Here is a 27822-nt window from a genome sequence, read left to right as displayed (position 1 = left end):
TTATCTCCCAATCTCAGTTTCCTCCCTTCTAACTATATTTTAATCCAATTTGCTACCCTTCCTCTAATTCCATACCCCTTAATCTTCCCCAATATCTCCTGTGTGGCACCTTGTCAAGGGCTTTCTGAAAGTCCCCTGTGGAAATGGAAGCTATGTAAGAAAACTGAAATAAAGCGAAGGAATCACCATGTGTAAGGGATAATGGAAAAATAATGCAGAGGTTCAGGAATGTTCTAAACAGAGGACTCGTAGGTAACCTCGTCAGACACAAGGTGAGGTCACTACAGACGCCAGTTAAATGAAGTAAGATGTAAACTAATCAAGGAGATGAGACAGGATGTGGAATAGGGTAAACTAATCATCAGGATGCAGGGACAGTAACAAATGTGTAACCAAAGAGATGGGACAGATTATAGTAGGATAGTATAAACCAGGAGGAAAAACCCCAGATAGGAAGAGAGGACCCTAGGAGCAACACTCGACAGCAGGGACCTGGGGACAGAAACCCTATGTAGAGGTTTGGACAGAGATTGATCACCTCGGACCAAATCAGGGTAATATCAATATAAGTTGTGAGTCTTATATTTTGGAATTGTACTTTAAATAATGAACGGTGTTTGTTAAGCATTTATTAAAGATAAATCTTTGTACACGAAATCTGTTACCTGTGTGTTTGTTCAGACCAAAACTTACATTTGAACCTTAAAAGGAAAATTGCAAACCTATTTGTTCGATCTTTCGAACATCTAGCGAAATCTGAGCAACACCCCAAACACCACATTCACTGAAATTCTCCCACCTCCTCAAATAACTCTTTCAGGTTTGTCAAACACGATCTTCCTTTCTGAATTCTGTGTTGGTTGCTCCTATTTATTTTCACTTCATGTAGAAATTTAGTAATTTCAACTTTAGTCTTTAAAGATTCCAGTACTTTTCTTACCATGATATTAAACTAAATGGCCTGTAATTACCTGGGTTAGCTCAGTCTCCCTTTTTGAAAATGGGTAACAGTTTTTTCACTCTCCAGACCTTCAGCAAACATGGGGGGTGAAATTCAATTTCGACAGGGGCACAAAACGGACAGTAATTTAACCTCCGCCCATTATACAGCTCGCCCGATTTTCTTTTCCAGTGAGGTCAACCTGCTACCAATTGGCCAAACTTCTACCACCATTTTGCCCTCCCACACCCCAAGTTGAATTTCACCCCCATCCACTCTCAGTAGAACCCTGAAATATAGGAAGCAAGGATTTTTCTCTGTGATCCTGCCTGGTTTCCTTGCCCTCACCCCTACCAGGGATGCTGCTGCCAGTTCCTTCCTTGCCTGCCGCATGCCAATGGTACCGGTGGGATGGGTGGGGCCCAGGTCCTGGCGGATTGTCCGCCCTTCCACCCGTGTTACCACCACTCCCCGTGACCACACTTAATAAGCCCCATCCCAAGAAAATGGGTTGGGGCTGGGGGCAGAAATCCATCCCAAAGAAGAGAATCCCCCAACAATTTCTAAGACATCTGCTATTTCTTCCCCCATTCCCTCAAGACGTACCCTACGAGTTTGCTGGGTGAATTTTCACTTTTACTGCCGGGCATTAAACGGGTGGTAGCATATTAGTGCCCAATTTACACCCACGCCCAAGTTCTGTTTCCACAGAAAGACATTGGCAACACAAGCCCGATAAAAGAAATATGAATATTTGCTTTCTTGAAATTTTGTACTTGTATTCCTAATGAAAGATATCATTTAGAAGGACATTAACCAACAAACTGGTGGATCACTGCTTCCAGTCAACTCTGGTGGACCATAGGCAGCACCACAGGAAGCAGTCTGCTTATTCCCCCGCACCCCCCCAGCTTGTTGTGGCAGATTGAATAATTTGACTAGAACTTCAGTAAATCTAAGGTCACCCTACCTAGCTCAGCATCTGTTTTAAATGGTATATGTTTATGTGAGATCCTTCGCTGTCGCACATAGTCCTTCCACTTGTCTTCTGCACCATCCTCACTCTCTGCTCCAATCGGAAATACATTCTTCGTCTGTACTGCCTGTGGAGAAATATTCAAAATATGTGTGTTTACTGATTTTATAATGCATATCATATGGACTCTTGTATTAGCACTAACTTAACAAAAGATAACATTAAAATTATATTTGATCTATTGACTGTTATCAGTGAAAAACGTCAGAGTACATTGCACCATTTCTCACAACAGTGTAGTTCTTTTCCCCCAGTTTTCACTCCTCCTGTCCCGAGAACACTGAATCATTCCGAGTTGTACTTCTACAGCACCTCATACCTCACTCAAGTAGCCACTATTTTTGAGAGGGTTTTTGACCATTGGCAGCACCACAGTTAAGTCTGGTCCTAATCTAAGTCAATATTTATATACACACACACACAAACATACACACACATGTTCCAGCAGAGGTTATTCGATAGATTGGAGAGCCTACCTTATTTTCTCACTCCTAAAAAGACTTGCATTTGTATAGCACCTCTCACGACCTCAGGACGTCCCAAAGTGCTTTACAGCCAATGAAGTGCTTTTGAAGTGTAGTCACTGTTGTAATGCGGCAGCCAATTTGTGCACAGCAAGCTCCCACAAACAGCACTGTGATAATGACCAGACAATCTGTTTTAGTGATGTTGATTGAAGGATAAATGTTGACCTGGATACCGGGGATAACTCCCCTGCTCTTCTTCGAAATAGTGCCTTGGGATCTTTTGGCATCCACCTGAGAGAGCAGACGGGGCCTTGGTTTACTGTCTCAACCGAAAAACGGCACCTCCGACAGTGCAGCATAAAGCCTGATAAACACAGAAGCCAACCGCAGTGTCCCACTGCCACTCTCAACTGACACATCATAGACCACAGATTAAATCCGAGATCTTTCTGATCAGTGTAGTTCAGCAGAACACCAAGTGCTGCATTTATTGGCCCGTATATTCCGATCCCTACGGGTGTGTACGCGCTGTGTACACACCCGTAGGGACATCGGAAATGCCGGTTTTCAGCGGCATGCGCTGAAAACCGACATTTCCGATCTGTCAAGAACTGAAAACCCTTAGAAATCTAGCCTGGCATAAGAGTTTAAAAAAGTGAAAAAATGTTCCACTCATTTATAATTTAAAAATACTTTTAAAAAGGTAAGTTTATTTTTAGCCCCGTAAAAACTGTTAAAAATTTAACTTTTTGAAAAAAATAATTGTTTAAAATATTTAATTTAATGTAATTTTAACTCATTTTAAAAACGTGATTTTTTTAAACCTATTTAATGTTTTAGTGTTTTTTTGGGGTGATCTCCTTTCATACTTTTGACAGGTCTGACAGTTAAAAGTATGAAGGGAGATTCCCTTCTTTCATTGGCTCCCCATGGCCCACGTGAAGCCAGGGATGCTTGCGAACCGCATGCGCCTCTGGGATAAGTGGGCCCTGCGCATTTCGACTGTGGAGAGGCCCAGGAACGGAAGTGTCCGCGCCTCGGGAGCCCGCAGGTAAGTGCGTAGATTTTTTTACGATAGGAGGCTTCCTGCGTGCGGAGGCCTCCTGTCGGAAATTACGGGCCATCGAGTCATGGAACGGGGTTGCTGCAACAGTGTCGTCCTATTCATCACTTTTGATACTGAAGTATATATTTTATGAATTTGTTCTCTTGGCACGGACCTTTGCCCAACGGGAGCACATATCAGGACTTTGAGTGCAAAGGTCACCAGGGCCTAAAGGATTTTTCATTCATTAAAGGCTCCATGATGGAAGTGTGAATTTACATCCAATCTGTCTTCCTCTCATGATGCAAATGGAAATTTTGACACAACACAATGCACTCAGAACAGGCCAGTAATTTTTATTTTCTCTGTCATGTTTACTGACCTTTTGAGTCATAAGGGAGTGTCTGGATCAACACCAGCCATACCTTAGAATGAGATGTCAACCTACTGAATTCACTGCACAGGGCTACCTGCATGCTAAGCACCAATGTCAGCAAGGTTATAAGCTAAGCAGTCCCACAACCAATGGATCAGAGCAAAGCTCTGTAGCCGTACCATATCCAGTCAAGAATGGTGGTGGAAAACAAGGCAACTAAAAGGAGAAATATAGAAGGTGGTCCATGAATCGCCCTCTTTTCAACCATAATGGAGCCTAGCACTTGAGTGCAAAAGACTTCAGCCAAAAGTGCCAAGTGGACAATTGGATTTGGTTCCATCCTGAGGTTCCCAGCATCACAGATACTAGTATCCAGCCAATTCAGTTTATTGCACCTTGTGGTGTATGTGCCTTTAAGAGCAATTGTGGTGTATGTGCCTTTAAGAGCCCCAGGTGTGCGTAATGCCGGTAATTGCCACTTGGGCTATATAAGCCTGTGTATTGTGTATATCCTTTAGAACCCCCCCCAGACTTGCTTAGTAAATACCTATGAACCAACTCCTGTCTTCAGTATCTTTATCTACACACGGACACTACAGTGGCGACGAAGTGGAAACGGACTTACCTGCAATTCGGCAGCACCTCAAGGACATCGATTCCTCCAGCGTCCAGAAGACTCAAGGAAGTAATAGAAACTGTGGTTTCACCAGCTGGCCAAGCTGGTGGCAGGTACTGCGCTAATCCTTCCTGGGCGTCAGGCTGGGGCTCCAGCGGGCTCTACAGCTGAGACAGGCAGCGAAATCGGAGGCAAGCAATAACGGACTGGGAGGGTGCACTCAGGAGACGGCCAGCGCGGCAAGCAGGTCAGCGTTTAGACCTCCGTCGGGAACGAGTCTCCAACAGTGAATAAACAGAAACCACAGTAAAACAGCATTGTTATCGGTAGCAGCGGCGGGAAAGCGCAGGAAGCGCCATATCGTTGCTACAGAGAGAAAAAAAAAAGCGCGGGAAGTGCCATATCTTTTTTGAAATTCCTAAGTCTGGCAATATTGATGCTTTTGATAACGAAACAGAGCCTAACTTTGGCAATATTGATGTTTTTGATAACAAGATAGGGGATTGGACCACATATGTAGAAAGAGTGGAGGTGTTTTGCACCGCAAATGGAATAGAAGATGAAAAAAAAGCTTCAGTGCTTCTGGATCTAATGGGCGCAGAAACATACAAGCTGTTACGCAACTTAATCACTCCAGCCGAACCGATGGACAAGAATTTTGAGGAGATTGTTGATACCCTACACTGCCAATTTGAGGCAGGACTGGCAGATTCTCTGCAAGACAAATTCATCTGCGATCCCCTAAGTGTAGAAACACAAAAAAAAGGTATCTTCTGGAAAAGATTTAACACTGGACAAGGCTTTCAGTGCAATAGGAGCGGCAAAGATACAGCAAAGGCCACAGGACTTCGGCATCCATGAAATGACACGGGGTTGAGAGAGATGTTATCGCTGCGGCAGATCCAACCATGACCAGAGGGATTGCTGGTTCAAAGAAAAAGCATGCAGGCGATGTGGAAAGATGGGACACATTCCACGTGTATGCCGATCTGAAAATAAAAAATCCACTAATGGGAAAAGAATCAATAAGGAAAAGCACAGAAAGGTACAAATGATGACGGACAGTAGCTCCAAAGACCAGAAGAGCGATAGCGACTCCGGGAACAAGAGACTAAGCTCTCTCAAATTACATAATGTAATTGCCAATGAAGATTACCAGACCATTTGGGTTACCCTCATAATAGCAGGGTCCCCAGTTAAAATGGAGCTAGATACAGGATCAGCTCTAACCGTAATAAATCGACGAGATTACGAGAGGCTATTTTCGCATATACCTCTAAAAGACACATCCATTATCTTAAAAACATATACGGGGCAGAAAGTATACCCCAAAGGAAAAATAAAGGTGCCTGTGGTATACAACGGCAAAGAAATACAAAAGTTGTATTTATACATTCTACAAGATGGTGGTCCACCGTTGTTGGGACGTGAATGGATAAGGAAGATACGTTTAGACTGGCACTCCATTCAGGCACTGACGGTGACCAGTAAGGAAAAAAACAATGATGACATCATACCTGAACGATTAAAAGACATCTTGGCCAACGCCAAAGAAGTGTTTCAAGAGAAACTAGGAACCTTGAAAGGCATCACCGCCTCAATAAAAGTGGAAGATGCAGCAATTCCAAAATTTTTTAAGGCAAGACCGGTGCCATACGCAATACGTCCGGCAGTCGAGGCAGAGCTGGAGAATTTGGAAAAGGCAGGCGTATTATCCAAAATAGATTGGAGCGAATGGGCAACACCCATCGTTCCAGTCATGAAAAAAGCATTGAAAAATAACTCTGAGGAACAGAGAAAAATTCGCATCTGTGGGGACTTTAAGGTGACTGTAAACCCGGTCCTTCACACGGTACAGTATCCTCTTCCGAGGATAGAAGATATTTTCGCCTCACTATCCGGAGGAAAACGTTTCACAAAAAATTGACTTGGCACAGGCATATCTACAGATGGAGGTTGAGGAGACCTCTAAAAAGTATCTCACAATAAACACACACAAAGGCCTGTACCAGTACAATCGACTGGTTTTTGGAGTAGCATCAGCTCCAGCTATCTGGCAAAGAGCTATGGAGCAAGTCCTGCAAGGGATTCCGGGGACTCAATGCTACCTAGACGACATCCTTATAACAGGAGAAAATGACAACGAGCACCTTGCCAATTTGGAGCAGGTGCTCACTAGGCTGAAAGAACGGGGCCTACGAGCAAATCGCCCCAAGTGCGAATTTTTCCAAAATCAGATATCATATTGTGGCCACATAATTAATAAGGAAGGGTTGCATAAGTCACCTGAAAAAATTGAAGCAGTTATAAAAGCCCCAGCACCTGAAAATGTTTCACAATTGAGGTCATTCCTGGGATTAATAAATTACTATCATAAATTTTTACCGAACTTATCAACTATTCTACACCCTCTTAATGATCTTCTACACACAGGAGTGATTTGGAAATGGAACGAAGACTGTAAACGTGCCTTCCATAAATGTAAAGACTTAATCACGTCCGAGAAAGTTTTGGCTCATTACAACCCATCACTACCAATCAGACTGGCGTGCGATGCATCCCCTTACGGCATAGCAGCGGTATTGTCCCATAGATTCCCTGATGGCTCGGAACGGCCGATAGCTTTTGCGTCACGCTCATTGAACTCAGCTGAGCGTAACTATTCCCAGATAGACAGGGAAGCACTCAGCCTGGTATGGGGAGTGAAGAAATTCAACCATTACCTACACGGACAAAAATTTACCTTGCTGACTGACCATCAACCCCTCATCTCCATATTCAACCCTAAGAAAGGTGTCCCCATTATGACGGCACAAAGACTACAGAGGTGGTCCCTTTTTCTAGGGGCACACCAATACAACATTGAATACAAAGGGTCAAAACAGCATGGGAATGCTGACGGTTTATCGCGCCTGCCGTTGCCAACGATAGAAGAGGCACCTACAGTAGACCCAGTAGAGATATTCCACTCTACCATAGTGGAATGTCTACCGGTGACAAATTCTGCCATTGAAAGGGAGACAAGAAATGACCCTACTCTCTCACGGGTCTACGATTTAACAGTGAAGGGATGGCCAGCACATGGCGAACCACTGTTGCCAGCATTCTCACAAAGAAGAGAACAGCTGTCAGTGTGCCGAGGAACCTTGATGTGTGGATCCAGAGTGGTGATTCCACCCAAACTCCAGGATAAAGTGCTAAAGGAGCTTCACGAGGGGCATCTGGGTGGAGTGAAAATGAAGAACCTAGCTAGGGCGTTTGTATGGTGGCCAGGTATCGATGGAGACATCGAAGACATGACCAAGAGCTGCCTAGGATGCCAGTAGGTCCAAAATGCTCCGCCACAGGCCCCTCTACATCCATGGGAGTGGCCCTCATCTCCCTGGCAAAGGGTGCACATCGACTTTGCTGGTCCATTTATGGACTCAATGTTCTTAATCGCAGTTGATGCACACTCCACGTGGCCGGAGGTAATAAAGATGTCCTCCACCATCACGGAAAAAACCATCACAGTATTAAGGACCATATTTGCCAGGAATGGGCTGCCGGAGCAGATATGTTCTGATAATGGACCGCAATTTGTGTCCAAAGAATTCAGAAAGTTCTTAAAGAACAATGGGGTAAAGCACTACACGTCCGCCCCATACCATCCCGCCACCAATGGATTGGCTGAAAGGTTTGTCCAGACCTTCAAGAAGGCCATCAAGGCCATGGGTAATGAAGACATAAAACTTCAGCACAAGGTGGATAACTTCTTATTTGCATATAGGAATGCAACGCATATGGTTACTAACCAAACTCCCGCCATGATGTTCTACAATAGAAACCTAAGATGCCGGCTGGATTTGGTCAAGCCCAACATCCGAAGGGACGTGGAGAACCGGCAGTTTCAGGGCATGAATGAAAGGCCAACTAGGGCCTTCCAGATAGGCCAACCGGTTTTGGCCCGGGACTACCGTACCGAGAAATGGCAGCCTGGAACTATCTGCACACGATTAGGACCACTGATGTATACCGTGGACATCGGAGACAGCATAATAAGGCGCCATGCTGACCAAATCATCAAGTCATCCGAAAAGGGACAACCTACACCACCACTCTATACATCTAACGATGAAGTAGAGATACCCATATCTACCTCCGATCCGGTGATACTGGAGCCCGATGAACCCGACACTGGCCTTCAAGCCGAATCAGCCTTGCCAGAAGAACCTACTACACCACCAGAAACTACTACACCCCCGAGGCGTTATCCGGACCGAGTCAGGAAGCCTCCTGAGAGACTAACTTATAATTAATTAATACAGCAATGTATATTATTTTGCATATAACATGTAATTAATAATTACTTAAAATATGATGTACTAGTTAGCTAGAAGGGGAGGAATTGTGGTGTATGTGCCTTTAAGAGCCCCAGGTGTGCGTAATGCCGGTAATTGCCACTTGGGCTATATAAGCCTGTGTATTGTGTATATCCTTTAGAACCCCCCCCCCCCCCAGACTTGCTTAGTAAATACCTATGAACCAACTCCTGTCTTCAGTGTCTTTATCTACACACGGACACTACACACCTGACATTAAGAAGTGAATTAGCTCATTGGACACACAAAGGCTATGTGCCCTGATGACATCTGTCTTCAGTGCACGAGAGCGAGTGGCTCCCCTAGCTGAGCTGTTTCAGTATGACTATGACATTGGCATCTAAGTTATAATGTGGAAGATTGTCCAGGTATGTGCAATCCACAAAAAAAACACCAGGATAAATCTAACGTGGACAATTACTGCCCTATCAATCTCCTCCCAGTTATCAGTAAAATGATAGCAGAAGTTATCAATAGTGCCATCAAGCAACACCTATTCACTAACAACATGCTCATTGACTCTCAGTTTGGCTTCCACCGATACCACTCAGTGTCAGACCTCATCACAGCCTTGATCCCAACATGGAGGCAAGAATGCCAAAGGGGAGGGGAGAGTAGCTGCCCTCAACATCAAGGCAGCATTCGACTGAATATGATGTCAAAAACTGTGCTCAATGGGTGTCAAAGGGAAAACTCTTCAGTGGCTGGAGCCACACCCGACCCAAAGGAAGGTGGCTTTGATTGTCAGAGGTCACTCATTGCACACCCAGGACTTTGCTGCAGGAGTTCCTCATCTTTAACTGTTTCATCAATGTCTTTCATTCCATCACTAGGTCAGGAGTGGGGCTGTTCACTGATAATTCCACAGTGCTCAGCTACACTCACAACTCCTCCAACAGCCCACTGCAGGACATGAATAATATTCAGGCTTAGACTTACAAGTGGCAAATAACATTCATGCCACAAGTGCCAGGTAATGACCATCACAAACAACAGAAAGGACAGCTATCTCCCCCAACCTTAAAGAGGATAACCATCACCGAGAGCCCCACCATCAATATCTTGCGGGTCACCACTGGTCAGAAGCTTAACGGCACCAGCTATGTCAACATGGTATCCAGAAGAGCAGGACGGAGGCTGGATACTCTGACGAGTGGCTCACCTTCTGATTCCTCAAAGCCTCACCACCATCTACAAGGCTCAAGTCAGGACTGTGATTGATCACTCACCACTCACCTGGATGACTGCAGCTGCAACAACCTTCAAGAAGCTCAACACCATCCAGGACAGAGCAGTTTGCTTAATCGGCCCCAGTGCCACTGAACTCAATATCCACACCTTTTCCCACCAATGCACTATGGTTGCAGTTACAATTTACTGAAGCAATTAGGTAGGTTACTTCAACCGTACTTCCTTCCCCTGTGACCTCTACCACCGATAAGGACAAATTCAGCAATATTTTGGGAAAACCTTCACCTCCAAGTTCCCCTCCACGTCACACACCATCCTGACATGCATCAGTGTTTCTTCATTGTCACTGGGTTAATATCCTGAAATTCCCTATCTAACACCATGACTCCTCAAACAAGGCTTCAGGCAATGGGTGTGCACATCGGGAGGGGAGGAGCGGAGGTCAGTGTGCCCTATACAATCTTCCTTTAGATCTGTGCTTACCATGTAACTATTCAGAAAGCACAATATGGATAAAATTAATTGCATCTGCCCAGCTGGTAATCGACCTAATTCCTCTTTTCAATCCACCAAGAGTAAAAACTTTATAAACCTTTCTAAACCTACGTTGGAAAACTAGAACCATCTGCAACTTTGCCTAAATGAGCATTTTGCGCTGAAATCCCATTGTCTATCCCTATTTGCCCTTGAGAAGGTGGTGGTGAGCCGCCTTCTTGAACCGCTGTAGTCCGTATGGTGCAGGTACTCCCGCAGTGCTGTTAGGGAGGGAGTTCCAGGATTTTAACCCAGCGACGATGAAAGATCGGCGATATACTTCCAAGTCAGGATAGTGTGTGACTTGGAGAGGAACTTGGAAGTGATGGTGTTCCCATGCGCCTGCTGCCCTTGTCCTTCTAAGTGGTGGAGGTCGCGGGTTTGGGAGTTGCTCTCGAAGAAGCCTTAGCAAATTGCTGCAATGCATCTTGTAGATGGTACACACTGCAGCCACGGTATGTCGGTGGTGGAGGGAGTGAATGTTTACGGTGGTGGATGGGGTGTCAATCAAGCGGACTGCTTTGTTCTGGATGGTGTCGAGCTACTTGAGTGTTGTTGGAGCTGCACTCATCCAGGCAAGTGGACAGCATTCCATCACACTCCTTACTTGTGCCTTGTAGATGGTGAAAAGGCTTTGGGGAGTCAGGAAGTGAGTCACTTGCTGCAGAATGCCCAGCCTCTGACCTGGTCTTGTAGCCATAGCATTTATGTGGCTGGTCCAGTTAAATTCCTGGTCAATGGTGACTCCCAGGATGTTGATGGTGGACGATGGTAATGTCGTTGAATGTCAAGAGGAGGTGGTTAGACTGTCTCTTGTTGGGGATGATTATTGCCTGGCACTTGTGTGGTGCGAATGTTACTTCCCACTTTTCAGCCCAAGCCTGAATGTCGTCCAGGTCTTGCTGCATGCGGGCATGGACTGCTTCATTACCTGAGGAGTTACGAATAGAACTAAACACAGTGCAAGCATCAGTGAATATCCCTACTTCTGATTTTATGATGGAATGAAGGTCATTGATGAAGCAGCTGAAGATGGTTGGGCCTAGGACACTGCCCTGAGGAACTCCTGCAGTGACGTCCTGGGGCTGAGATGATTGGCCTCCAACAACCACAACCCATCTTCCTTTGTGCTAGGTAATACTCCAGCCAGTGGAGCGTTTTCCCCCTGATCCCCATTGACTTCAGTTTTACTAGGGCACCTTGATGCCAGACTCGGTCAAATGCTGCCTTGATGTCAAGGGCAGTCACTTTCACCTCACCTCTGGAATTCAGCTTTTTGTTCATGTTTGGACCAAGGCTGTAATGAGGTCTGGAGCCAAGTAGTCCTGGCAGAACCCAAACTGAGCATTGGTGAGCAGGTTATTAGTGAGTAAGTGCCGCTTAATAACACTGTCAACAACACCTTCCATCATTTTCTCTCTCAATGATGATTGATTGTAGGCTGGTGGTGTGGTAATTGGCTGGATTTGATTTGTCCCAGTTTTTGTGAACAGGACATATGTGGGCAATTTTCCACTTTGTTGGGTAAATGCCAGTGTTGTAGCTGTACTGGAACAGCTTGGCTAGAGGCGCGGCTAGTTCTGGAGCACAAGTCTTCAGCACGACAGCCAGGATGTTGTCGGGGCCAATAGCCTTTGCTGTATCCAGTGCGCTCAGCCGTTTCTTGATATCACATGGATTGAATGGAATTGGCTGAAGACTGGCTTCTGTGATGGTGGAGACCTCAGGAGGTGGCCGAGATGGATCATCCACTCGGTACTTCTGGCTGAAGATTATTTTCAATGCATTTAAAATAAACAGGTCAACATCTTTGTTAAAATTACACACAAATATCATATCATATCATATGAACACATTAACAGTGTGGTTTCAATTAATTTATGTCTAGAATTTCATTTTTTTATATGGCAGTAAATCGGTGTTAATATTAGCAACAGGTGGAAAGTCACTTCCATGAAAACGTTGTTCAGACAACTGGACATTTAAGAAAGTCATAGGCCCCAAATGAAGAGAGTGAATTTGTGAAGCACCTTGGGATGTTTTACTACATTAAAGGCAAGTTGAGGTTGTACCAAGTATATGAATTAATTATGTATGGTGTATGCCATCTTTCACATTGATAGTAGAACTGACTTTGCAATTAATCCATATTTATCAACAATAGTCCTAATTGAAAAGACAAAAGCTATTAAGTCTAACATTGATGTTAAAACACAAAACATATTTATGACGCCCACTCAATTACAATGTCGGGTGATTAGACCTGCCCTAATTGTACTGGCCCGATCCTGTGTTAACTGCATTAATGTAAGCACATGTGGCTCATCTGGCTGTTGACGTAAAGCCTCTGAGGTATCCTGTGGAAAATGTACTAAATGCCTGCAGGAAGTGTTGAGGTTGGCAGCACACAGACATAATATGGAACAAAAAATGACAAGATTACATGGTAGATACTGATGAGGAAGATGGTTGAGGTTGTCAGAGGTCAGTCAGCACAGTCCCAGGACATCGCTGCAGGAGTTCCTCATCTTCAGCTCTTCCACCCTCCACAGAAGGGTTCAATTTTGATTGCCTTCGCCTGGCGTTAACGGGTCAGTAACGGCCTCAAAATGGGGTGGGTAGCCTTAACGCCCCCTTAACACCTGCGATGCAGCCAGCTCCATTTTGAAAGTGGCCTACCGCCCGGGGTCCAAAGTTCCCGCCTGATACAAGTGATAGACCCTTTTTAACGTGGAAATCAGGGTTCTACAGCATAAATAGGATGCCTACTGCCATTTTTGGTTGGAACTGGTCAGAGTCTGCACAGTTCTAGGGGTGATGGAAGAGAAGAGGCCCGCCAAAGGTAATTGTCGAATTATTAAAATAATCTGGGCCATTGCCACCCCACCCTCCCCCGCAACTTATCTTGCTGGCGGTCGCCCTGGTCCGAACTCGAGACCTCAATCTGGCGAGCTACATCAGGACGCCTGTTTTCTGCCTCGTAGTTTGCCTGCCAAATTTAAATGAGACCAGGGCCTCAAAAATCGCAGGGTTCTCTTCACCACCGGAATCAGGCACACGGCCAAAAGTCAAAATTGATCCCTTAGTGTGAAAAACTTCTTGACATTATCTTAAATTTTCCTTTCATCGGTTGGAATCTGTACCTCCCCCCGCCCCCTCGTCCAACTGTAGTAGAATGCTGGCTCTACTTTTCCTATGCGATTTACTGTCCCGTATACCCGTTTAGTTGCCTGCGTGCAAGGCTCAGAAGTTCAAGTTTTTCCAACTTTTCCTCAAAACTCAGCTCTCTGATGCTGCCTTGTAGCTATACCTTGCATCCCTCTCAGACGAATATCTTCCTTGTATCTCACTGGACAGAGTACCTAAAGTGCAGTCTGTTCAGAACACTGTATAGTTTTAGCATGACATCCTCCGAATTGTACTCTACCGATTTGGCGAAATAGTTCAGCTTCCTACATTACAACAATGACTACACTTCAAAAGTACTTCATTGACTAAAGCATTTTGGGATGTCCTGAGGTCGTGAAAAGCGCTATAGAAATGAAAGTCTGTCTTTTTTTTCTACTTGCTTTGTTGGTTCCACTCTGAAATGATGGGATTCATTAAGTGCTGATTCATCAAATAGCTTTCAACTTTACCCATCTGACAATCTGACAACATTCATGGACTACATACATCATCCATTTTTTCTTCCTACATGTAGTACTTTACACTTATCTATGTTGAATGTCATCTCCCACTGGACTTCCCCTGTGCATATTTTATCCACTTAATTTTGTAGGCCTTTAGCTGGCTTTTTAATTTTAATCGCTCCACCATTGGCAGCCGTGCCTTCAGCTGCCGAGGCCCTAAACTCTGGAATTCCCTCCCTAAACCTCTCTGCCGCTCTACCTCCTTTAAGACGCTCCTTGAAACCTACCTCTTTGACCAAGCTTTTGGTCGCCTGTCCTAATATCCTTTTGTGGCCCTGTGTCAAATTTTGTTTGATAACGCCCCCGTGAAGCACCTTGGGACGTTTTACTACATTAAAGGCGCTATATAAATACAAGTTGTTATTGTTGTGTTCTGATTAAACTGCCACCCTCTCTATTTTGGTATTGTCTATTAATTTGACTAATCTGAATGAATCATCATTCCAGATTAGAAACAGTAGGAGTCCCAAAACTGCTCTACGGGACACACGACTCAATACTTCCTCCTACCCAATATCACATCCTGCTATTTCCAGCACTTCAGCCAATTATTTATCCCTTCTTGGGTGTTACGTTGAATTCTCACTAATTTAAGCTTTTGTAGCAATGGCTGATTTTCTTGGCGCTCTTCTGTGCCTGCTTAGACCCAGGTGTGCGTGAAATTTTCTATTCTGGACCTTGAACAGCCAGAAGGCCTCAAGGGTCAAAGGTTCACCGGCTAAGTTAGAAAAATTTATAAACTTACCTTTGGTGCCCCGAAAAAATTAGCGCCCCGCAGACGAAATTCATTGGTAGCACCCCAAGAGGGAAGTGAGGAACTACTAGAAGTGCCCCGCCTCCCTCTTGGGGCGCTGCGAGGGAATATCACGGCACTACGCGCCGCTGTACTACAGGCCTTCCTCCCCTTCTTAAAGGGGAGGGGCCTTGCACCTGGGGCCCAGCTCGGCACCAGGGATCGGACTGCGGGCAAAAGAGCCCAGCATTCAAGAGGGTTCACGGAGCGCAGCCGGCACTCAGCGGGGGGGCTGCAGAGGAGGCTGGGGATGGAACGGGGGCACGTGCTGGCAGGCGGCCAGCAACAAAAATGGCCACCCGGCACTTCGCCTTTCATTAGCACCGCCTCGGCTGCAGGTAGACACCCCTGACCCTGTTGGACATAGCGTCCGGTGGTAAGTCAGGGGGTGTTACCGAAGATCGTGGCCGGGGTGCAAGCGGGGTGCTGTGCACGGTGATGATCTCATCGCCGGCGGCGCAGCACCGCGGGGCGCTAACGGTTTCTGCCGGACCTAACCGCTCGCTGAATTTCGCGGGAGGCGTTGGCGGCGCCGCGCCCGGGCGCTAGTTGCTTTGCACCCTCTTGGGGCGCTAACAGGAGGCGCAAGACAACCAAATTTTTCCTCCAGTGGGTTTTATTTTTCCTTGACTGCATTCAAGTACCAATCTTTATGGCAAGTTGTGTGTAATCCCTAATTTTGGAAATGTTCCTCAAGTTGCTGTATTGATACGGTCAGGTGGACGTAAAAGATCCCATGGCACTATTTCGAAGATGAGCAGGGGGAACTCTCCCCGGTGTCCTGGCCAATATTTATCCCTCAATCAACATCACTAAAACAGGTTATCTGGTCATTATCACCTTGCTGTTTGTGGGAGCTTGCTGTGCGCAAATTGGCTGCCACGTTTCCCGCATTACAACAGTGACTACACATCAAAAAGTACTTCATTGGCTGTAAAACGCTTTGGGACGTCCGGTGGTTGTGAAAGGCGCTATATAAATGCAAGTCTTTCTTTCATTTTCTTTTTATGTTCAGCCTTTTCTCTCTGCCAGCTCTTTTCAAAAAAAAAGAGAGGAATAATCGGCAACAGAATCATGCCCAATCCCAAGCACCCTCTGGTGGTCAGTTGAAAGCAGCATTCATCAAAACCGGAGTCATTCTCCTGAATACAGGCGGGCATGTGGTTTGGAAAGACCAAAAGGGAAGGAAAAATATTCTTTGAAAAATTACTTATTTGCAAAACACCGTGCACTGCCTTCAATTGGGGCCAGCAATGATGCATGTGAATGACCAACGTGTAAGAATGAGTCAATTAAATTGGATCAATATAATCTTAATTTTAATCTAAATACCGTTTTAAATAAGACACGCAGCACATTTTTCAGAGTGCTTGTTGACAGCAATTGCTACGTGTTCCCTGGAAGCGGTAGTTTGTACTTGCATTCTCTCAAAGGACTGATCCCGAGTGGTTTAGTAGCAGTGTGATCTTAGTCTTGCTTGTCTGCCGAGCTCCTCCTTTAAGACTCTCCTTAAACTGACCTCTTTGGCTAAGCTTTTGGTCACCCCACCAAATATCTCTCTCTTTGGCTTGCCATCCATTTTACCCCCATATGACTATGTGAAGCATCATGCAATGTTTTTCTACATTCACAGCGTTATAGAAGTGCATGTTGTTGCCAAAGGCAAGTGTCAAATTTCTTTTGTACTCGCTTCTCCGTTAGCCCGCATAAATAATCCGGGCCGCTGCCTCCCCTGGAACCCTCACCCTCCGCGATCAGGACCGCCACCATCCCAAGGACTGCCACACAGTGCTGGAAGAGGTTCAATGACTGGGTGGCACAGACTGCTCGACTATATCCAACATTGGCAGGGGTTATTGAACTGTAGTTGGTGAGTTACCAAACAAAATTCTCTAATGCATGTCACTACCTCTAGTAGGTTGACCACATACTTCCTCAGAAACATGGTAGGATTGGCTTGGGCTTATCCCAGACGTGGGAAATGCTCGACACTGGGAGGGAGGGGGTGGGCGAGGGGAAATCTTTTAGACTTCCACCCAAAGCGGGCGTAAACTCGGTGGAGTGGCTGCGCTGCCCACTCGAGGCCGGTGTGGAGAGGCCCCAAACCATTTTTTGGGTTCAGGCCTCATTTAAATGCTGCCGGAGAGCTGCAGGCGCTAAACGAGCATCCGGCTGTTGCTCGCCGGTTGTGCTCCTGCTCCTTCCTGGCCGCACTAAAATAAAGATTTATAATGTCTTTTTTTTTTTTAAAAGGAGCTTCCAGCGTTTCCTTTGAGGAACACTGGTTAGACCGCTCAATGCCTGGTACAAATAGCTGGAATGCACCCTCTCTCTGTCTACTTGTGCCTGAAAATTGTCCATTGGGGTCCTGCAATCTGTGTAGGGCCCCAATTTTAATATTTAAGTAGCTACGTGCGGTGACAGTGCCACTTGACCATTTACAGGCCCATCTGAAAATTACATCAGGTAGGCCTTGGGCGTAAATGAGGTGGCCAAGGTGCCCCACCTCCCATTTCCCAATTGCCAGCAGCCACTTTTCAGGTAAGAAATGGGCAGCTGATTGTTGAAAATCGTTCTCTGGATGTCTGAAACACAAAATTCCTGAGCACTAAGAGTCCTCACCTTGATAAGCAGAAATTCACAATACTAAAGCTCTCTATCCTGAAAGCCTAAGACCAGATAAGACTGTAAAAAAACAGTAAGCTGTTAATCCTGTAGCATAATAATGACTTCAGGTGTATCATGAGCACCGTGAATAAAACTTTACAATATACAACAAAATCTTGCATTTATATTGCGCTTTAACGTAGTAAAACGTCCCAAGGTGCTTCACAGGAGCATTATCAGACTAAATTTGACACAAGGTGATATTAGGACGGGTGACAAAAAGCTTGATCAAAGAGGTAAGTTTTGTGGTAAACCACTGTATTGTATATTGCCACCTCTGGGTGGCACTGTGTATGGAGGCATGCCTCAGCTGACTCCACCCACCACTGTGTGGGTTTCGTTCAGACTTGTTCAGTCACTCACGAAGAAGCATGGTCTCTTCTTAGCTAATAAAAGCCTTATTCATCTCTTCTTTCGACTCATCATCTCTTCTTCGACTCATCACCTTTTATGAAGTAATTGATAAGCGTATCAATTTTATTAGCTAAAAGTTAAATGGCGACACCTGAGGAGCAACAACAGCAACGGATACAGCAGACATTGCTGAGAGCCCTCAGACCACCACGCCTGGACCTCGACCCTCAAGATGTGGGTGCATCAGCCAAGTTTGAACACTGGCTGAGCTGCTTTGAATCCTTCCTCGCAATCTCACAGGTTACAGAGGAGGATCACAAACTGAAAATTTTGACCGCCCAGGTGAGCCATCAAGTATATATGCTAATCCGGGACTCTAATACGTACGTGGCGGCCCTCGAGCTACTAAAAGGGCAATATACACGCCCAGTGAACACAATTTACGCCCGACACCTCTTGGGATCCCGCAGGCAGCAACCGGGAGAATCGGTAGGGGCATTTGCACGGGCGCTACTGGCACTCTGCAGAGACTGCGATTGTAAAGCGGTAACGGCTGTGGAGCACGTGCAGGGACTCGCCTGTGATGCCTTCGTCAGGGGCCTCCAGTCAGACCACACCCGGCAGAGACTGCTAGAAAGCAAGGAACCCGACCTGAAGACGGCCATTGCCCTTGCGCTCTCGTTAGAGGAGGCCCACCGAAACCTCGAGGCATACCCCCGTAACGGCGCCGAGACATGGCAATCGAAACCGTGGGACACGGGACCGCCGCCCCCGGCACCAACCGCTGCAGCGACCCAACCGAGACAGCAGCCTCCGGTAAGAACTGCTTCGATGCCCAGTAACCAGGCCCAAAAATGCTATTTCTGTGGCCAGTTAAAACATCCCAGAGCGCACTGCCCAGCTAAGACAGCTACCTGCTCGGGCTGCGGGAAGAAAGGCCATTACGCTAACGCCTGCAAGGGGAAGCCAGCCAGCAGCGCAGCGTGCGGGCCGTGGGAGCAGCCATCTTATCCGCCATTTTGTGTACCCCCGGCCGCATGGCATCCGCCGCCATCGTATCCAACGCACTCAACCGCCATTTCGTCACCGGAACCGACCACCGTCTCGGCGGATGACTATAGTGACTCACTAAGCCACATACTGGCCTCCGTGGCGCTGGATCAAGGCCACCCTCACCATCTATCCAGCTCCATGATGGATATCGCGGTAAACGGCCGCGCCACCAGTTGCCTGATCGACAGCGGGAGCACAGAGAGTTTCGTCCACCCCGACACGGTACGTAGCCACTCCCTCACGATTCTGCCAACGCACCATCGCATTTCTATGGCGTCCAAGTCCCAGTCAATGGACATCAGCGGCTACTGTGTGGTGACCCTGTCAGTAGGGGGCACTGAATATCAAAAATTTAAACTGCTAGTCCTGCCCCGTCTTTGCGCTGCCGTCCTGCTAGGGTTGGATTTTCAGTGCCACCTTAAGAGTGTCACACTAGCATACGGTGGACCCCTCCCCCCACTCACAGTCTGCAACCAACAACTTTTAAATCGCCCGCTGCAAACCACCTGCAGCCTTTCCACATTAAAAGTCCCCCCCCCTCCCCTGTTCGCTAACCTCACCCGCGACTGTAAACCCATCGCTACCAAAAGCAGGCGGTACAGTGCCGGGGACAGAGCTTTTATCAGCTCTGAGGTGGAGCGGCTCTTGAAGGAGGGCATTATCGAAGGTAGCACTAGCCCCTGACGAGCCCAGGTTGTAGTCGTTAAAACCACTGCAAAACGCCGCATGGTAATCGACTACAGCCAAACCATAAACCGGTACACCCAGCTGGACGCGTACCCCCTCCCTCGCATATCTGATATGGTCAATCAGATTGCGCAATACAAAGTATTCTCCACCATCGACCTTAAGTCAGCGTACCACCAGCTGCCCATCCGCCATGAGGACCGCCAGTATACTGCCTTCGAGGCAAACGGCCGCCTCTACCACTTCCTTAGGGTCCCCTTCGGCGTCACCAACGGGGTTTCGGTCTTCCAAAGGGAGATGGACCGAATGGTTGACCAGAACGCGCTGCGGGCAACCTTCCCCTATTTGGATAACGTCACCATCTGCGGCCACGACCAGCAGGACCACGACGTTAATCTAGCAAATTTCCTCCGTACGGCCCAACGGCTGAACCTAACGTACAATAAGGAAAAATGTATGTTTCACACCAAGCGCCTGGCCATCCTCGGCTGCGTGGTGGAGAACGGAGTCATCGGGCCCGACCCCGACAGAATGCGCCCCCTAATGGAGCTACCCCTTCCCCACTGCCAAAAAGCACTGAAGAGATGCCTGGGGTTTTTCTCCTACTACGCCCAGTGGGTGCCCCTCTATGCAGACAAAGCCAGGCCCCTCATCAAAGCCACCTCCTTCCCCCTGACACCAGAGGCGTGTGCAGCCTTCACTCTTATCAAGAACGATATCGCGAAGGCCGCAATGCACGCGGTGGATGAGTCCATCCCCTTCCAAGTGGAGAGCGATGCCTCCGACTTCGCCCTAGCCGCGACCCTTAACCAGGCGGGCAGACCCGTGGCCTTTTTCTCAAGGACCCTCCAGGGCCCCGAGACGAGACACTCCTCCGTCGAAAAGGAGGCCCAGGCTATTGTAGAAGCGGTGCGTCACTGGAGGCATTACCTGGCCGGGAAACGATTTACCCTGCTCACTGACCAGCGTTCAGTAGCTTTTATGTTTAATAATAAGCAGAGGGGTAAAATCAAGAACGACAAGATCTTGAGGTGGAGAATCGAACTCTCCACCTACAATTATGATATCTTGTATCGGCCAGGGAAACTCAATGAGCCCCCAGATGCCCTATCACGTGGTACATGCGCCAACGCGCAGAGTGATAGGCTGCAGTCCCTCCACAATGACCTCTGCCACCCGGGGGTCACCAGGTTTTTCCATTTTATCAAATCCCGTAACCTGCCCTACTCCATCGAGGAGGTCAGGACCATGACCAAGAGCTGCCAAATCTGCGCCGAGTGCAAACCGCACTTCTATAGGCCGGACAGAGCAAGCCTGATCAAGGCCACCCGCCCCTTCGAACGCCTGAGCGTCGATTTTAAAGGGCCCCTCCCCTCCGCTGACCGCAATGTGTACTTCCTCAACATAGTTGATGAGTACTCCCGTTTCCCCTTTGCCATCCCTTGCCCAGACATGACCAGTACCACGGTCATCAAGTGTCTGAATGACATCTTCGCTCTGTTCGGGTTCCCCAGCTATATACATAGCGACAGGGGCTCATCGTTCATGAGCGACGAACTTCGGCAGTACCTGCTAACAAGAGGTATCGCCACGAGCAGGACCACCAGTTACAACCCCCGGGGGAACGGCCAGGTGGAAAGGGAGAACGCGACGGTTTGGAAGGCAGTCCTCTTAGCACTAAAATCTAAGGGCCTTCCGACCTCCCGCTGGCAGGAGGTCCTCCCTGCAGCGCTTCACTCCATTCGGTCACTGCTTTGTACTGCCACTAATGCGACCCCTCACGAGAAAATGTTCGTTTTCCCCCGGAAGTCTACATCGGGAACCTCGCTACCGGCATGGTTGACTTCTCCTGGGCCCGTCCTACTGCGGAGGCACGTGAGGACGCATAAAACGGACCCCCTGGTCGAGCGGGTGCACCTCCTACACGCCAACCCCCAGTATGCCTGGGTGACATACCCAGACGGGCGGGAGGACACGGTCTCCATACGAGATCTTGCACCCTCGGGTACCCCTGAATTACCACCGTTATCCCCCTTACCACCGTTATCCCCCTTACCACTGTTATCCCCCACCACCCCTCCCAACCCAACCCCTGCAGACGGCATGCCAAAGCCCCAGGAATCTTCGCCAACCACCCAGACACCAGACCCGACGTCGGATGCTGCAACACCACCGCCGCCACCACGACGATCAGGACGTCAGACAAGGCCTCCTGATAGACTTAACTTGTAGTACCCTTCACCCCGCCGGACTTCACATTAAACAAGGGGTGAATGTGGTAAACCACTGTATTGTATATTGCCACCTCTGGGTGGCGCTGTGTATGGAGGCATGCCTCAGCTGACTCCACCCACCACTGTGTGGGTTTCGTTCAGACTTGTTCAGTCACTCACGAAGAAGCATGGTCTCTTCTTAGCTAATAAAAGCCTTATTCATCTCTTCTTTCGACTCATCATCTCTTCTTCGACTCATCACCTTTTATGAAGTAATTGATAAGCGTATCAAGTTTTAAGGAGCATCTTGAAGGAGGAGAGAGAGCTAGAGGGGCAGAGAGGTTTAGGGAGGGAATTGCAGAGCTTAGGGCCTAAGCAGCTGAAGGCACGGCTGCCAATGGTGGAGCGATGAAAATCGGAATTGTGCAAGAGGCCAGAATTGGAGGAGCGCAAAGATCTCGGAGGGTTGTGGGGCTGGAAGAGATTACAAAGAGAGGGAGGGGCAAGGCTATGAGAGATTTGAAAGCAAGGATAAGAATTTTAAAAATCGAGGTGTTGCTGGACCGGGAGCCAATGTTGGTCAGCGAGCACAGGGGTGATGGGTGAATGAGACTCAGTTTTCGAAACCCAAAGTTGTTGTCGCTTAACCATTGTTTCCCTGATTTATCTGGTCTTCTGACCTAGAGGACGATCCCTCTGCATTCCATGTGCAGGAAAACATAAACTAGCTCTTTATAAACAGGGTTTTGATTTTGTAGCATAGTGTACAGAGGAAAGCTTCCTCCCAGAGCCCTATTTTGATGTGTGTGTGTATAGTTTAATTAAAATTGATTTTAATAAACTAGAAAGGTTTATCATTGTAGTTCAGTGAAAAGCAAAATACCCCTCTACTGAACTTTACGGTCTTGGTGTTGACTTCATTATTGGCCTTGGCCATTAAACCTATATTTCTGTATTTTTTTAAAATCCGCTGTAATCCACACTGTGGGATGTTAGAGGAAATTCTATGAAAACTGCTCCACCACGACAAACTTTAACAGATATTAGAGTTACACAGCATGGAACCGAAAACCACAATTAATCTTTCGCAACCTCTGACACACATGACAGTCAGTCCCATGAGTAGCATTTCTACTGTTTTCTGCTCAAAAAACAAAATCACCAACCCAGACCAAAACTTTATTACTAAGCTAGCTTTGTTTTAAATTCTTAATGAAATGACAAAGTTGGAACACTGGAATACTGTGCAGGAGTTCTTTTGAATACAATTTTTGTTGAATTTGTAATGGGGGCCCATATGTCTCACTCGTGACACTTTCTATACAAACAACTTCATAAACAATGACACCGTGGCTTTTGCCACTTATACAGCAACAGCTGCTTGCTCTGCACAGCACAGACGCTTCACAAACTCTCAGCGCACTGCAAAAACAGAGGGAGTCCTTCTAAAAATGGACAAGTAGTATCACATAAGCCTATGAGTTACAACCATGAAACTCTCCCTTAAACTAATCAATGACATTTCAAATTTAATTTCAATTTAAAAATAATTACAGGAAAATGCAAATGCTCCATCTCCTGGGCAGCGCGCTGGTACAATGACAGCAAGAGGCTTAGGGTGACGATGTGACACTGCACCAGGCTCAATGCGTTAAGTTTCGGAAATAGTTCAAACTCAGTGGCTTAAGGGAAAGATAATGGAAGGGGAAATTGACACTGTTCTAATTGGTTACAACATTTAGATTGCATAATAGAATTGTCACTATTTTGGGGTGGACATTAAATTTCTTGGTTCTAAACATTTGAGAGGCATTTTGTCATTTGCTTATCATAATACTAAGTGACATGAATTTAGTCTTTTTTTAAATCCTGGAGTATATTTGGCTCTGTGTGCAATATTAAAGAGGAATTACTTTCCTAAACGAGAAAGATTTACAACGTCAGTTCAGTTAAAAAAGTTTTCTTCAACTTCACACACAAAGTGCACCCCCACACCTCCTGTCCATGAAATGTTGAAAGGAATAAATGATGTCGCTATTTTATTTCAACTACGAGTACAGAACTGGAGGACGCAGGTTTAAATTTACAGGCCTCGGGCTAGATTTTTAACTTGCTGCCCGGGCGCAAGACTCGCGTTGCAGATTGGCTGCCCGATTTTAATTTCTATTGTTATGTATTAATGAGCTGGACTTGGGCATACAGGGCGCAATTTCAATGTTTGTAGATGGCACGAAACTCGGCAATGTCATAAGCAGTGAGGAGGATAGTAGCAAAGTTCAGGAACATATAGATAGACTGGTGAAATGGGCAGGCACATGGCAGATGAAATTTAACACAGAAGTGTGAAGTGATGCATTTTGGTAGGAAGAATGAGACAATATAAACTAAATGGTACAATTTTAAAGGGGGTGCAGGAACAGAGACCTGGAGATGTATGTACATAAATCTTCGAAGGTGGCAGGAAAAGTTGAGAAGGCTGTTAAAAGAGAAGATGGGATCCTTGGCTTTATTAATAGAGTAATAGAGTACAAAAGCAAGGAAGTTCTGTTAAACCTTTATAAATCACTGGTTAGGCCCCAGCTGGAGTATTGTGTCCAATGCTGAGCACCACACTTTAGGAAGGATGTCAAGACTTTAGAGAGGGTGCAGAGGAGATTTGCCAGAATGGTACCAGGGATGAAAGACTTCAGATGAGAGACTAGAGAAGCTGGGATTGTTCTCCTTAGAGCAGAGAAAGTTAAGGGGAGATTTAATAGAGGTGTTCAAAATCATGAAGATAGAGTAAATAAGGAGAAACTGTTTCCACTGGCAGAAGGGTTGGTAACCAGAGGACACAGATTTAAGGTGATTGGCAAAAGAGCCAGAATCAAGATGAGAAGACATTTTTTTCACGCAGCGAGCTGTTATGATCTGGAATGCACTGCCTGAAAGGGTGGTGGAAGCAGATTCAATAAAAACTTTCAAAAGTGAATTGGATAAATACATGCAGGGGGCTGGGGCTAATTGAATAGCTCTTTTAAAGAGCCGGCACAGGCACGATGGGCTGAATGGCCTCTTTCTGTGCTGTAAGATTGTATGATTCTGCATGGGCTGGTGTTTGTGTGTATGTGGCTGTGGGTGTTTGTTATGCATATATGTATAATGTATTTTTGGTACATCGATAATATTTTGCTACAGTACTTGTAAATAACAGAAGAAATACTTCGTGATCAGACTTGCCCAGATTAGGACCTCATCTGCAATTAACAGGGTACATGAAGCAGAAGGGGGGGAGGGAGGAAACAACCAATGGTACACGGTTTCCTTAAATGACCTTCCAAGCTGGTTAATTGCAGAGTTGCTGCAGGCATCGCCACCCGAACCTCATGAAACCAATTATGGAGATCTCAGTCACAGCACTTAACAATAAACCTTGGAATATATGGGGGGTGGGGAAGAGAAATAGAGTTTTAGACAGAACATTATAAAAGTTACCTGTTTGTTGCTGGAAACTGTGGCTAGATTTTCAGAGGTGAGTGGCCTGACTTGATTTGATTTGTTCAGTGACATTACACTTTTCACTGAAACCTGGAAACACACGGAGAGAAATACGACTCAGTGAAAGTCCGCAGAATCTTTCTTTCCAGTAATTAACAGCTCACACTTTCCAAACACATCCATCATTCAAATTATAAAAGAAATATGTTCATTGCAAATTACCAAGTTAAAAAAATGTTGCCTCAATTTAAGAATGTAAACATTCAGACAAAATAAAAATAAAAATGTTTTTTAAAAAAAGTGTTGCCTCAATTTTAAAGAATGTAAACATTCAGACAAAATAAAAAAAATACATTGACAACAGTAATATAAAAACATATATCTGAGGGGAGGGGACACCTATTGTTAAAACAAATCTCTTACAGCTACTTCTAGATTTAAACACTCGCCTGTGACCGATCATAATAAGTAATTATCCATCTTTCGGTAGCTTCAGCAACATAAAACAAACCAACAGGAGCGAGCTTGGAGTCTGAAGCAGAACCACCCACCTGCAGCGACACTCGGGGCGGATCGAGCACTGAGCCTGATGTTCGCGAGTCTCTTAGACATACTCACACCTTCCGCCCCCTGGCTATGTGCGATCATCTGGAACAGATCTGTTGCCTTAGAAACAGCGAGACTGTCTGATCTGGTCCTCAGCCCCAGCACTGGGCAGATCGCTTCTTGGTGTCATTGCACAGTCATTTATATTTACCCATCTTTGGAAACTAAATTTCATCAAAATTGTTGAGCACCTTATTCCCAGCCCAGAATTCGTTTTGAAATATCAATGTTTAAGAAATGAAATAGCTGAATTTCACAATCCGTAAAAAGCTTTCGTATATAAGCTCAAAAAATAGTCCGTAATTTAACAATTAAAAAAAAACATCAGTGAAGACTGTGGGAACAAACGTATTAAAAGTAGTTAAAATTGATAAGAATTCACATCTGCTGCCGTTGGGATTATGGAAGATGGGGTTGAGGTCGAAGGTCAGCCCTGATCTCACTGACCGGTAGAGCAGGCTGGAGGGGTCGTCTGGCCTACCCCTGCTCCTATTTCTAATGTAATATGGAAGCTGAATTTCAGCCGAAGATGCCTCCTTTAGTAAAAGGGACTAATGCAATGCATCCCTTTTAATATGTTTAAAAAGTTTGTTTTTAGGTTTCATGGATAGTGTTAGCTGTAAATGCAGTAATATTTTAAGTAATGCTATGTTATGGTACTATCAACAGTATTGCAGGTTTTGTTCTTGTCTAAGGAATGTTGGAGCTATTTATGGGATCAGGTGCACAAGGAGGATTTGAGTTGGGGAGGCCAGATTCCTCCAGGCGACTATTGCAGCCTTTAACACACAGCAGCCGCCTCTGGCATTTCATTAATCTGTACGTGAATAATCCACCTTCCTGGAATAGTTTAATTAAAAAAATGAAGCATTTTTCCAGAAATAATTGATTCCCCAATAGCATTGGACATAAGGGGGCTGGATTTTCATTGAGGAGGCGGGACTACAACTTTCGGGGTTGTAGTCCCGCCTCCATCGAGTTGTGGCCAACCCACGCGAGTTGTGGCCAACCCATTGTTCTACGGAAGCTCAGCGTAAACTCGAGGAACAGCACTTCATCTTCCGATTAGGCACTTTACAGCCTTCTGGACTCAATATCGAGTTCAACAATTTCAGATCATAACCTCGGCCCCATTATATTTTTATATTTTTTATCCACACTTTTGGTTTGTGACTTTTCCTTTTTTTTCTCTCCCACATGGCAGCTGTCTCTCACTCTGCCAGCGCACTTCACACTTCATCTAGAGCCATTGTTTGTTTCTTTACCTGTCCTATTACCATCTCGTCTCACCTTGAATATCTCTTAATGTCTCTTCTTTCATCCCCTCCCCCATTTCCCCGTCCCCAAACTGCCTTGTAATCTGTTTCATTTCCTGCCTATTTTTCTCAGTTCTGACGAAGGGTTTCGACCTGAAACATTGACTCTGTTTCTCTCTCCACGGGTGTTGCCTGGCCTGCTGAGTTTTTCCAGTGTTTTTTGTTGTTACCACGCAATTTTGACTTGATTGACCTTGTTGAGCCTGTAATGTATATACCTTTAAGGGGGGAAACTATCTCTTACAGCTCATGTATACTGCAGTACCGGCAGTGACCACACCTGTATGTAGCACTGAGTAGTAATCTGTACAGATCAGTTCCAGTGTGAGCCATGTTTAGTAAACACCTGTTGTACCGTTTCTCCTGCAGTCTGTGTCTTATTATACACGGACACAACA

At 46.1% G+C, this 27822-nt stretch overlaps 1 protein-coding gene across 1 annotated transcript in view; it reads right to left on the bottom strand.

The window, feature by feature from the left end:
* Positions 1-25589, bottom strand: part of LOC147115212 (uncharacterized) — a 139617-nt gene extending 114028 nt beyond the window's left edge. The window contains exons 1-2 of the mRNA XM_085993576.1: positions 25500-25589; positions 1911-2043 (exon numbers count right to left, since the gene is read on the bottom strand). Of these exons, the coding sequence (XP_085849702.1) occupies positions 1911-2043; positions 25500-25574 (208 nt within the window). The 5' untranslated portion in view covers positions 25575-25589. The remainder of the gene's footprint in view (positions 1-1910; positions 2044-25499) is intronic.
* Positions 25590-27822: the final 2233 nt, after the last annotated feature.

Source organism: Somniosus microcephalus, chromosome 7, assembly GCF_052327205.1.
Source record: "Somniosus microcephalus isolate GS21.2 chromosome 7, FLI_Smic_1.0, whole genome shotgun sequence".
Lineage (NCBI taxonomy): Eukaryota > Metazoa > Chordata > Chondrichthyes > Squaliformes > Somniosidae > Somniosus > Somniosus microcephalus.
Note: the sequence above shows the minus strand (reverse complement) of the source record. Positions and strands in the feature narration are given on the sequence as shown.